The sequence below is a fragment of the Budorcas taxicolor genome, chromosome 2 (genome assembly GCF_023091745.1).
Source record: "Budorcas taxicolor isolate Tak-1 chromosome 2, Takin1.1, whole genome shotgun sequence".
Lineage (NCBI taxonomy): Eukaryota > Metazoa > Chordata > Mammalia > Artiodactyla > Bovidae > Budorcas > Budorcas taxicolor.
In genome coordinates this window covers 99,932,808-99,947,236 of record NC_068911.1, presented here as the reverse complement: position 1 = coordinate 99,947,236, position 14,429 = coordinate 99,932,808, and the positions used below count along the sequence as shown (strand labels likewise).

The 14,429-nt window shown below is 36.0% G+C and overlaps 1 protein-coding gene across 1 annotated transcript in view; it reads right to left on the bottom strand.

The window, feature by feature from the left end:
• Positions 1–14,429, bottom strand: part of LRP1B (LDL receptor related protein 1B) — a 1,834,206-nt gene that overhangs the window by 1,206,761 nt on the left and 613,016 nt on the right. The window contains exon 4 of the mRNA XM_052653145.1: positions 3,223–3,342. Within this exon, the coding sequence (XP_052509105.1) occupies positions 3,223–3,342 (120 nt within the window). The remainder of the gene's footprint in view (positions 1–3,222; positions 3,343–14,429) is intronic.

Sequence of the window (14,429 nt, the reverse complement as noted above, 5' to 3'; positions counted from 1 at the left end):
GGTGTTTTAAAAAATAAAAAAGAACATGTGAAGACTAGGTTGGATATGTTGGAAATGAATGGTGGTTTAATTTATAAGAAATATAGACTTGATATCCCCCTTAGGGTATACCATGGTTTCTCTGGTTGCTCAGAGAAAAAATCCACCTGCCAGTGTAGGTGACTCAGGTCCAATCCCTGGGTCGGGAAGATCCTCTGGAGAAGGAAATGGCAACCCACTCCAGTATTCTTACTAGGAGAATTTCTTGGACAGAGGAGCCTGGAAGGTTACTGTCCATGGGGTAACAAAGAGACAGACATAACTGAGCATGCACTCACGCACTTTAGAGGATATCATGGGAGGAAATACTAGATTTGATATGGATGTGTTTAATTTGAGATGTCTGCAGAGCATCCTTGAGTAAATGTTAATAAGTAGTTAGAAATATGGGACCAGTAAATAATACAAGGTAAGATTGGTCTTGGAGTTTCAGATAATCAATAGCATATGGATAATAGATTTTAAAAAATAGCAGAGACTTGATCCCACAAAGAAAAAGGGTAAGTCAGAAAACAGATATAGAAAAATCCTGCAGGATACCAATATTAAAAAGGCAGGCAAGAAAGAGAAATCCATGAACCTCCTGTCAAGAGTGTTAGGTGGATTAAACTGCCTGGGTATAATAAGAATATCTATTTGGTCTTTGTTCTCAGTTTCTGGCAGAGTTTCTAACCCTTGTAATTTTCTGAGTTACACAAAGTAGGTTTTGTAATTATAATACTGCTGCTGCTGCTGCTGCTAAGTCACTTCAGTCGTGTCCGACTCTGTGCGACCCAATAGACAGCCGCCCACCAGGCTCGCCTGTCCCTGGGATTTTCCATGCAAGAACACTGGAGTGGGTTGCCATTTCCTTCTCCAATGTATGAAAGTGAAAAGTGAAAGTGAAGCCACTCAGTCCTGTCCAACTCTTAGAGACCCCATGGACTGCAGCCTACCAGGCTCCTCTATCCATGGGATTTTCCAGGCAAGAGTCCTGGAATGGGGTGCCATTGCCTTCTCCAGTAATTATAATGAAGCCTTCTGAAATACTCTCAAATCTAAACTAATGACTCACGGTGGGACCATTAGATAATCTCAGAATGGGATTGGTCATCAGAAACACCAAAAAAGTGATCATAGGATAGAACTCTCAGTCCCATTCTCTGACCCCAAGCAAAGAAAGGAGTTTACTAAAGAAAAGCAAAAAAAAATCCTGAGTAGTCAAGGAACATTTAAAATGAGAAACTAAGCCTGATGTACATTATGAAGCAATGAGCCTCTAAGATAAGAATACCTGGGCTCTGGAGATCTACATTTTAGTTCCAAAGTATTTTACTAAAAAGAGGTGCAGACTGAAGTAAATCATTTAATTTTTCTGGGTCTCACTTTTCTAATTTTGTCAGGAGGATTTTAAAAAATATTCTCTGAGGATTTTTCTAATTTTAAGATTATGTTTTTAAGGTAAAGGTTAAAATATTAAAGCAGAGGTTTAAAGTAATGAGCAAAGCACCAATTTCTTTGGAAAATATTCTGTTTATAAGTGTTGCTGACAATCTAGATATTCCTCAGTTTTATATATAGATTCTATATTTCATGTTTTACTTATATAAATTTTATATACCATATAAGTTTTTATATTGTAGATACACACACACACACATACTTAAATATATAAATATAATAGAGTTCTATAGAGTGGAGAAATAACCTAAAATAGTTCAATATGGATGAGTGGAGTCATTTTGCGGAGAAGGCAATGGCACCTCACTCCAGTACTCATGCCTGGAAAACCCCATGCATGGAGGAGCCTGGTAGGCTGCAGTCCATGGGGTCGCTGAGGGTTGGACACGACTGAGCAACTTCACTTTCACTTTTTACTGTCATGCATTGGAGAAGGACGTGGCAACCCACTCCAGTGTTCTTGCCTGGAGAATCCCAGGGACGGGGGAGCCTGGTGGGCTGCCGTCTCTGGGGTCACAGAGAGTTGGACACGACTGAAGCGACTTAGCAGCAGCAGCAGCAGAGTCATTTTGGGACCTAAACATTTGGTGTACAGCATTCATGAAAGGCAAAAATAAAACATTAAAAATAAAATATTTTATGTTAATTATTATTCAGTTCAGTCTGTCAGTCATGTCTGATTCTTTGCAACCCCATGGACTGTAGCACCCCAGGCTTCCCTGTCCATCACCAACTCCCAGAGCTTTCTCAAACTCATGTCCATCGAGTCGGTGATGCCATCCAACCATCTCATCCTCCATTGTCTCCTCCTGATTTCAGTCTTTCCCAGCATCAGGGTCTTTTCCAATGAGTCAGCTCTTTGCAGTAGATGGCCAAAGTATTGAAGCTTCAGCTTCAGCATCAGTCCTTCCAATGAATACTCAGGACTGATTTCCTTATTTCATTATTATTGCTATTGGTCAAATACCAGTCACTGGAATTCTAATGTCAAAGTTGAAAGAAAAGTACAAGACTATTATTAAACTAAACTGGTTAATAACAGATTACTACACTGCAACAATATAACAGATATAAAAGGTATAAAATACTGAGAAGGTTAAAATAATTAAATTCAAAGTTTTAGTGACTAAAACATACCCCATGTTGATATGTCCAATGTTTGACATTGCTGCAATATGAATTGAAAATTTATATTATTGTATGAGGAATCTAAAATATGGCAAAAATGAACTTATCTAGAAAACTGAAACACACTCACACACATAAAGAATAAATTTGTGGTTGCTAAGGGAGAGGGGCAGAGGGAAACAGATAAACTGGGAGTTGGGGTTGGTAGATGCAAAGTACTATATTTAGAATGGCTAAACAAAAAGGTCCTGCTGTATAGCATAGGGAATTATGTTCAAGATCCTGTGATAAACCATAATGGAAAAGAATATATAAAATAATCTATATATGTGTATAACTGAGTCACTTTGCTGTATAGCAGAGATTTGTACAATACTGTTAACCAACTATACCTCAAATTAAAAAAAAAAAAGAAAAATGACTTTATAAAGGGTTATCTAATGTTTATATATGAGGTTTTAAGGGAAGAGCCAACTTATAACACTCAAAAAACAAACAAAACATGAACATAAATGCTATGTGGAACACATGGTAAGTGTGCAAAGATATTTTATCAAATTTCTGTTAACTAAGCCTCTATTAAAATAAAACAGTAGAATAACATGTCACAGTTACCTTTACAACTTCTTCCATCTTCTTTTATTTCAAATCCATCCTCACAGTAGCACACTGTACTATTTCTGACCATAGCACATTTATGCTGACAATTCAACTGCTGGCAATTAGGCAACAGTTCTGGGGAAGAAAAACAAAAATATTATGTCTTTATAACTATGCACACATGTATACTATTTAAATTTAAATGTTAATATTTACACAGTGCATACTGTAATAATAAAGCTTTGATAGATTTTCTAGAAAGTTTCTGTACTGCTATACAAAACAAACAATATTGATTCCCCCCAAAATATTCTGGATTGAATTTGTCTGAAGCACTGTCAATAAAATTTCAGATCAATCTATTCAGTCTTTCATTTTCCCCCTTATTACATATGTTCAAAGTCACAAATCCTTTCAAATTCTGGTAAATTAAATTATTTCAAGAGGATAAATGTCAACTCAGTGGTTGATTTCACCATTTATGCCTTTCCTATCTGACATATCCATTGATTTTCTACCTTTTGTGGCCTTGTTTTGATTTAGTAATCCATGTATAACCTTCAGAGCAATCAATGTGAGTATATTCCATTTCAATAATTTATCTTTCATTGGTGGCAAAATATTAAACACTGGACATAATATATTTCATTATATCTAAACCTTTTCAGAAAAAATATGCCATTGAAACCAAAGTTAACAAAACCTCAGAGCAAATTATGATTCAATATGATAAATGCATGAAACAGAGATGAACTGACAGATATGTTCATTGCACAAATAATTTCTAACATCAATAAGTTTGCTAAACTAGAAAAAGTATATGGATAGAATATATGACTGACTGTGGTGTCTGAAAATAGGGATATTAATGGATTGTGTCAATTTCTTTTTTTTTTTCCCCAGTAGGGAGGAAAATAAAGGTTTTAAAGGTGAATGATTCAAAATAAATATCTGCCATAGACTTAGCTGGTGTTTCAGAAATATTATAAATTTTGATAAAAATACATGAAAACCCCAATGTGTAAAAGAATAGCTAGAACATTCAAACCTGAAAATTTTCTATTTTACTAAAAATTAATTATCTATAGTATTAGCCCCATTGCTTTTCAACTTTTATACAATTATTTTATGCAGCATCACTTCTTAAAAATGTAAAGCTCCTTCTTGACAGTCACCTGCAAATGATGATCTTGTTTCCTATTTTCCTGAGAAAATCGAAGCTATCAACAGAAAATTTCCACAGATTTATGCTTCACATTGTATTTCTTGCTTTTCAAATCTGGTTTAACTCATAATTAAAGCTACAACCACAATTCCTGTGCACAAATCCCTGCCCCTTTCACTTACTCCCAGATCAGTTTAGTTTTTCTCAGCTTTCTCTCTTAATCATTTTTTAAAATTTATATTAGATCAAACTAAAGCCTCCATCTCTTTTTGTCAACTAAATTTCACTGGAACATAATCACAGTCATTTGTTTACACACTGCCTATGGCTGCTTTTACAAACAGTGCTCAACTAGTTGGCTTAGTTGAGTCATTGGCCTCCCGCATCTAAAATAGTAATATTTGCTATATCCTTTTACAGACTGTTTTCTGATCTTTGTATTAACTCATTTTCAGCATCAAACATAATTTTTATTAAAAACAAAAAAAGCTTAATCCCACTTCCTCTACTGGTCACTGTTGCCCAATTTTTCTGTTCTGCTTTATAATAAAAATTTACAAAATAATCCATACTCACAGCCTCTCCTTCCTCTTTGTTTTAATCTTTTTTTTTTCTTTGTTTTGATCTTAAACCCACTCCATCAAGCTTTTATCTCCATTGCTCTAGAGACTGCTCATACATAAGTCTCCGATGGCCTTGATGTTGATAAGTACAATGGCTTTTCTCAGCCCTCAATTTACTTGACCTACGAGCAGCACTTCACACTGTTAACTACTCCTTCCTGATACACAGTCATCATTTTGCTTCCAGGTCCTGGTTTTCCTACTTGACAACCTCTTTTTTACAGTTCCACATTTTCCTCTCAACTTCATAAGGCTGAAGTGCTCTGGGGTAGAAACCTGGTTCTTTTTCTCTTGCCTAACAATATGCTACTAGTAAATTCATTAATTATCGTAGCTTCCCCTCTAACTGGAACATACTCCAATCCCACAACTTGAAAGCTTTAACTTGTGCCCTCTTTAGTGATTTTAACTGCTATGATTACAACTGAGACTTCAAATCTGTTTACCTTTGAGATGAAAGTAAAAGTGAAAGTCACTCAGTTATGTTCAACTCTTTGCGACCCCATGAATTTCACAGTCCATCGAATTCTCCAGGCCAGAGAAAGGAGTGGGTATCCTTTCCTTTCTCCAGGGGATCTTCCCAACCCAGGGATCAAACCCAGGACTCCCACATTGCAGGTGCATTCTTTACCAGCTGAGCCACAAGGGAAACTGGTATTCCTTTGAGATACCTGGAACAATTTCTGCTTCCTTTATACAAATTTAACCAATATATGAATCAATTACATCTGATTTTTAGGTTTGAAATTGGGGTCAATGCTAATTATATGCTAATATAAACATTAACATTTACATAATGTGCAAAGGCAAGTCATTTGGTCTGCAAAATGTTATTAATAAAAATAGGGACTGAATGTGTTGTGCTTAGCTGCTCAGTTGTGTCGAACTCTTTGTGACCACATGGACAGTAGCCTGCCAGGCTCCTCTGTCCATGGAGATTTTCCAGGCAAGAAAAGTGGAGTGGGTAGTCATTCCCTTCTCTACGGGATCTTCCCATCACAGGGATCAAACCCAGGTCTACCACATTGCAGATAGATTCTTTACCATCTGAGCTACCAAGGAAACCCATAGAATAAATGGATCTTTAGAAATTATGATGTTTTTGTTTTGTATGGTAGTTATTTATATTTTGGTTTTCTCCCCCAGCATCTACAGCTATAAATTATAAATTTAAATATATACATGTCTATACATACACACACACACACATATCAAGTTTTTTAAACATGAAATCTCTTTGAAACCCTAGACCAGTCAAAAATATAGATATTATTGTAATTTAAAAGTTTCAGATGAGGAAACTTATGTTTGATAACTGATTTAACATTATACAGTAAATATATGATGGTGATGGTATTCAAAAATTGAAATCAAGGTCAAGTTGACTATAAACAAAGACTATGTTCTCCAATCCCAAAGAAAGGCAGTGCCAAAGAATGCTGAAACTATCACACAATTACATTCATCTCACACGCTAGTAAAGTAATGCTTAAAATTCTCCAAGCCAGGCTTCATCAATACATGAACCGTGAACTTCCAGAGGTTCAAGCTGGTTTTAGAAAAGGCAGAGGAACCAGAGATCAAATTGCCAACATGTGCTGGATCATTGAAAAAGCAAGAGAGTTCCAGAAAAACATCTATTTCTGCTTTATTGTCTATGCCAAAGCTTTTGACTGTGTGGATCACAATAAACTGTGGAAAATTCTGAGAGAGATGGGAATACCAGGCCACCTGACCTGCCTCTTGAGAAACCTATATGCAGGTAAGGAGGCAACAGTTAGAATTGGACATGGAACAACAGACTGGTTCCAAATAGGAAAAGGAATATGTCAAGGATGTATATTGTCACTCTTGTTTTTTAACTTATATGCAGAGTACATCATGAGAAATGCTTGGCTGGAGGAAGCACAGGCTGGAAGCAAGATTGCTGGGAGGAATATCAATAACCTCAGATATGCAGATGATATCACCGTTATGGCAGAAAGTGAAGAAGAACTACAGAGCCTCTTGATGAAGGTGAAAGAATAGAGTGAAAAAGGTGGCTTAAAGCTCAACATTCAGAAAACTAAGATCATGGCATCCGGTCCCATCACTTCATGGCAAATAGATGGGGAAACTGTGGAAACAGTGTTAGACTTTATTTCTCTGGGCTCCAAAATCACTGCAGATGGTGATTGCAGCCATGAAATTAAAAGACGCTTACTCCTTGGAAGGAAAGTTATGACCAACCTAGGCAGCATATTGAAAAGCAGAGACATTACTTTATCAACATAGGTCTATCTAGTCAAGGCTATGGTTTTTCCTGTGGTCATGTATGGATGTGAGAGTTGGCCTATAAAGAAAGCTGAGTGCCAAAGAATTGATGCTTTTGAACTGTGGTGTTGGAGAAGACTCTTGAGAGTCCCTTGGACTTCAAGGAGAGCCAACCAGTCCATTCTAAAGGAGATCAGTCCTGAATATTCATTGGAAGGACTAATGCTGAAGCTGAAATGCCAATACTTTGGCCACCTGATGGGAAGAGCTAACTCACTGGAAAAGACCCTGATGCTGGGAAAGATTAAGGGCAAGAGGTAAAGGGAACGACAGAGGATGAGATGGTTGGATGGCATCACCGACTCAATCAACAATGGGTTTGGGTGAACTCTGGGACTTGGTAATGGACAGGGAGGCCTGGCGTGCTGCGGTTCACGGGGTGACAAAGAGTCGGACCCGACTGAGTAACTGAACTGAACTGAGTGCTCTCAAAATGCCTCTAATTCCCACTGTACAGTTTGGTGATAGTTGAAACCATGGTTTTTTTTTGTTGTTGTTGTTGTTGATTTGTCATTTTAGGTTCAGTAGTGTGCTAGATATAAGAAGTGTTTTATAATTTGTATAGGATGAATGAACCAATGAATCAATAAAATAGCTTAGCTTGAGGATGAGGATTAACACTCTCAGATGTCCTTTCTAATCCATTAAATTAAACTATGTTCTAAAGATAATTAATTTACATCTTTAAGTTAGGTAATTGAGTTGTCAAATCTGGTTTGATTTTAGTGGAATCGGTCTAAAATTGTCTTTACTACATATGCTTACTTTAGTTCAACAAGAAACATCTTTTCAATGCTAACGACATCAGCTGGGGTTTCACAGATGCAAAACTGCTTTAGACAAATTAATGACTTACAACATGAGTGTCAAAGTGAGTTGGGTTAGATGGAAAGCACAACAATGTAAAAAACAACTATAGTTCACAGCAGAACAACACATATTCTAAATAAAAATACAAGTGACACTAACTGGAAAGAGGAGAATACAGGAAATGGAGATGGACATCTGGAAAAACAGGTTGTGAAAGAAGTGAAATTTAAACTAAAATTTAAAAGATGAATTTGGTAGACAAAATTATGAGCATGTACTCCAGATAAAGTAGACAATATGAGAATATGTTCTTTTTTTTAATAAAAGCATATTAGAGATAAATATAATGATAAATAAGCCTGTATGGCTAAAACATAATATTTTATGTGGTAGGGAATGGGACTGGAACCATTATCAGTAGTAGTATAGAACAAGATTAACTTTTAGATTAAGTAGAATTTTCTGTTTCAATAGTGGGAAGCAGGAATCGTTGAGGCAGAAGTGATGTTAGCCTAACTTGTATTGTTTGAAAGTAGGAGAAAGATGAGTAAAAGATCCAGTGAAGAAAGAAAAGCTATCTAAAAGGCTAGAAATAGGGAGTATGAATTTTTAGGCAAATGGGTGGCCGAAAACTTGGTGAAGGCATAATAACACTGAGTTAATAGCACTAATAAAGTGAATTAAGAATAACGGAAGGACTGGAAGTTAAGGAGAAATACCAAGTTTGCTTTTGACTATTTGGTTTAAAATGCTGACAAAACTACTCTAGGGGAGACTTGAGAATTTGAGTCTGAGAAGAAAAGTCTGAACTAGAAATAGAAAGTTGGAAGTCACAAGCTATAATTGGTAATTGAAGTCCAAAGAGAAAATAACCATCCCTTTAAAAAAAGAATATATATGATATAAATCAAACCTAGAAAATTTTTATGTGTGAAAGGCAAATTTTTACATGTCAAAGAAGAAGAGTGAGAATTAATTAAATATATAGATGAAGGAACTAGAATGCTTCATAAAACCTAAAGAAGAACAGTCCATGGAATTAGATCAATAAACATTAATTTTTTTGAGACATATACTTGGATATATATATATGTGTGGGGGGATATATATATGTGTATGTATGTATGTATGTATATGTATATATACATTGTGAGAAATGCAGGCTGGATGAAGCACAAACTGGAATCAAGATTGTCAGGAGAAATATCAGTAATCTCAGATATGCAAATGATACAACCCTTATAGCAGAAAGTGAAGAATTATAGAGTCTGTTAATGAAAGTGAAAGAGGAGAGCGAAAAAGTTGGCTTAAAACTCAACATTCAGAAAACTAAGATCATGGCATCTGGTCCCATCACTTCATGGCAAATAGATGGGGAAGCAGTGGAAACAGTGACAGACTTTATCTTTTTTGGGCTCCAAAATCACTGCAGATGGTGATTGCAGCCATGAAATTAAAAGACACTTGCTCCTTGAAAGAAATGTTATGACCAACCTAGACAGCATATTAAAAAGCAGAGACATTATCTTGCCAACAAAAAAAGCTATGGTTTTTCCAGTAGTCATATATGGATATGAGAGTTGGCCTATAAAGAAAGCTGAGTGCCAAAGAATTGATGCTTTTGAACTGTGGTGTTGGAAAAGACTCTTGAGAGTCCCTTGGACTGCAAGGAGATGAAACCAGTTATTCATTGGAAGGACTGATGCTGAAGCTGAAACTCCAATGTTTTGGCGACTTGATGCGAATAACTAACTCATTTGAAAAGACCCTGATGCTGGGAAAGATTGAAGGTGGAAAGAGTAGGGGGTGACAGAAGATGAGATGGTTGGATGGCATCACTGACTCTTAAGAGTTGGTGATAGACTGGGAAAGCTGGCATGCTTCAGTCCATGGGGTCACAAAGAGTTGGACATGACTGAGCAACTGAACTGAACTGAACTTGGGTAAAGTCTGAAAACTGCACTGGGTTTCCTAATATGATTAACTAAAACTTTTAAAATGGTTTCAGTGGAGCAGAGGGGACAGAGATACATGAAGTAAGAGGTTGAGACAGAAAGAGGGACAGTTTCTCATAGAAAATACCAGTATTTTATAGGATAAATAACATGAAGTTAGGGGTATGACCTAATTTATTTAATCTGTACCTGAGGACAGGCATATTAACTCATTGCTTTAAATACATTGTTTTCCACGTAACCCTTTAGATCAACTCTTTCTTTACCCTATCTCATTCCAAAGTAATACATCCATAGACTATTATTTCCATCTTTTTGTTCTCTCCATTCTTGAAACCCCCAGAGTATGAAGAGGACAATACATGCTACAAGGTTACCAACATGATGACAGTGATGGGGAGAACTGAGGAGAAACAAGAGAAAATGGGTTAAAATGCTTATGAAAGATCAAACCTCACACATGATTTTGAGTATTAGGTGGAAGTCTGATGGTTAAAAATAGCAGAGGAGACAAGAGCAGCTTAGCTTTTTGTTTATTGAAATTTTCCTGCATGAGAACTTCTGTATGTATAGAATGATGCTAGGGAAACAATTAAGCAGTGTTTTATATCAGATGAAATGGTAAATATTGACTATTCTAACAGATTGTGAAGAACTATGAAGAGCTAACAATATGAAAAACTAAAATTTAATATTTGGCTTGGCTCCCTGAAAGCAATACTAATTATTGTAATGCTATCTATTTGAACTGCTTACCATTTATGCTTAATTACATTCAACACTGTAATGATTATGTACATAATTAAAAGTGCATCAGATTAATTTTGTTAGAAAGCTTATTTGAGTAGAACAGAAATTTTGTGCTTGGATCATCAATCTTCATAGTGCTTCAAATGAAGCATAGTTATTGGTTCATGTAAGATTATCATTGGTTTGAATCTTAGACTCAAGTAGAAAGATCAGTAGTATCTAAAGGAATGAAACATGCAAATCAGAACACAGATATGGAAACATGGTATCTTATCTCTATTTCCCAGTACTATCATAAAAGAAAAGTATCTTTTTAATTAAATGAGAGGGGTTACTATATAGAAATTAAATCTAATGCAAATAATTAGGATTCCCCAACAAGGACAGACATATTCTGTGACTTAAAGAAATGTTTTGGGTTTTTTTTTCAAAACTGTATAGAAGAATATTATAAAATGTGAGTATATTTCTGTATAAATTACAAATTAACACTTGACAATTAGTAGGTAGCCATGAGTATATAAGCTTCTAAGCCATTATTTTTGTTTTAGTTGGAGCATAGTTACTTCATAATGCTGTGTTATTTTCTGCTGTAAGTGAGGTGAATTAGCTATATGTATGCATATGTCCCCTTCCTCTTGAGCCTGCCTCCATTCCCCTCATCCTACCCATGTAGGTCATCACAGAGCACTAAATTGAGCTCCTTCCGCTATACAGCAGCTTCCTGCTGTCTATTTTACACATGGTACTGTGTATATATATATATCAATGCTACTATTACTCTTTAACTTAAAAATAGATTCAAGAAATAGAATCCTGAATTTTTATTACTAACAAAAAGTAAGAAGAATATAGGATAGACAATTTATACTAAATCTCATATCTCTTTTATTACTCTTTTTCTTTTCTTTTGGGGGGTATCATATCACTTACACAGCTTTGGACTCTGGAGCCAAAGGACTGAAGCTCTAACCTTGGTTCAACTAATTTCAGGCTATGCTAGTATGGCAAATATGGCGCCCTAGGAGGCGATAAGTGGTAAAGAATCCACTTGCTAATGCAGGAGATGCAAGACATGAGGGTTCAATCCCGGGGTCAGGAAGCCCCTGGAGGAGGAAATGGCAACCCACTTTAGTATTCTTGCCTGAGAAATCCCACGGACAGACAAGCCTGGCGGACTACATGAAGTCACATAGAGTCAGACACAACTGAGCAACAGAGCACACAATGTGGCAAATAATACCTCATGCTCACCAATCCTGTTTCTCTCCTTCTGGACAAATAAAAGGATGAGATCTCCTAGTTTACTTGTTGTTAGGTTGGACCATATATCTGGTTTCTAGATGATGTAATATGTACAAAATTAGTCTGTGCCACTTCCTAACCTGGCCCCTAACGGATTTTGACAATTTTTTACTGTCTCTTGACTTGTCAACCCTATGGATGCAGGGAATCCAGTAGAAAATGGGTAGGATCCTGGGATGGCAGAGATCCAAAACTTAAAACAGTACACATGGGAAGCATCTACTGATAACCCAACTGGATTGTGGTATCAGTGAAAATCTGGATTTTTGTTGCATTAAATGTCTGAGTTAGCAGGGTTGTTACATAATACAATGGTAAAAGGCAAATGACATAAGCTCTCTATACCTGTTTTTTCTTACCTTTAACATGGGAAAAAATAATAAAAACTATCTCATAGGGTGTTGTGACGCTTAAATGAGGACAATTCTTAAAATATAGCCTGCCTCATAGGAACTCTTTAGATTATCATTATTATCTTTATTATCATTTTGCCACTCAAGCGTAATCATCTATTCAGTACAACAGAATACCTGTCATCAAAGTTCTTGTCATAGTTTCTATATTCTTCAAGGAATTTGGAACAATGTTTCATTTTACAACAGATAGATTTTTCTCTTTTGCTCTTTTATTTTTGGGTGTCATAAAATAGTACTAATTTTGTCCCTAAATCACTTCTGTATCTTTTGGTATCTGCTGAAGATCTTTTTTTTTTTTTTTTGTAAATTCTTCTGAAATTGTTCCCTGAATGAAAAGTCTCCAGCTCACAGAGAAACACTGCAGAAAACAAAAATTTTTCCATACTACCTACCTGGTTTCTGTAAGATATGAATATTATTCTCTGAAACAATGTATACCCACATCTAATTTGCTGCATAAGCATCAACCAATCAACAATCCAGACATGCAATTTTCACCAAATACTTATGCTAGTCTGCATAGTCTATTTTTGAGCTTTTTAACAACACTGGGATGTAGATCACATTTCTACAAATGTACACAGGTTTATGATTTTGGAAACCCATACAAATAAATTTTGCTAACCTGTCTCAGAGTAAAAGTATCAGTAGAGAAAGGTTATTAGAAGTTGGTAAGCAGATGTCAGCAAGTTATTACTTTTAGAGATTTCTTCCCTCATTTGTCTTGTTTATTTAAACACCTATAAACCAGAGAACCATTATGTCCAAGCCTGTATGTGTAGCCACCATATCATCAATGGATTATGCTGACTGCCTTTATGAACTATAATCAGACAATTCACATTGATCATGCATTGGACTTGGGATAGTTAGAAGAGAGCTAGGTTCGTGTGCTTCTAGGTTATATGTTCCTTCCTGAGCATATAATGGCAACTTTTATAAACTCTTTGAAGATACAAAAAGTATAGGCATGTTTCAATGTATAAGCCATCTGAGATATTATTTTATAAAATGGAGTAAAATTTCATTCTCAATTTTGGTAATCAAGTTTCTTCTAGAATTTAGCTTATACAAAAATACCTTTTAACCTACAATGATAATCATGGTAATGAGGAATAATTTCTTTTCCCATGTAGTAAAATCCATATTTTACTCACTTTTGTACTTGGAAATTGAAAAGCTGACCCAGCTACTTATCATACCAGACAGTCCCTCTTGTCAGTAGGACAAAAGCCTGACATATATAGAATAGTGATAATTTGTGTCATATCATTTAACCTCTAACCCCTGTTTCCTTACCCTGGTAAAATGCAGTTTGAGCTGGTTTACAGAGATTAGGCTGCTGCTTATTACTGCTATAGTGGATTTCTTCAGAGTGCTTTGCCTAGTACAAGCTTACTGTCCTGGTTTCAAATTTTCAGTATATTCTCATATAGAAAGATATGACATTATGGCAATTCTTTTTAATTGGAGGCTAATTACTTTACAATATTGTAGTGGTTTTTGCCATACATTGTCATGAATCAGCCATGGGTGTACATGTGTCCCCCATCCTGAACCCCCTTCCCATCTCCCTCCCCATCCCATTTCTCAGTGTTTTTCCAGGGCACTGGCTCTGAGCGCCCTGTCTCATGCATTAAACCTGGACCGGTGACCTATTTCACATATGGTAATATACATATTTCAGTGCTATTCTCTCAAATCATCCCACCCTTGCCTTCTCCCAGAGTCCAAAAGTCTGTGCTTTACATCTGTGTCTCTTTTGCTGTCTCGCATATAGGGTCATCATTACCATCTTTCTAAATTCCATATATATGTGTTAATACAGTGTATTGGTGCTTTTCTTTCTGACTTACTTCACTCCGTATAGACTCTAGTTTCATCC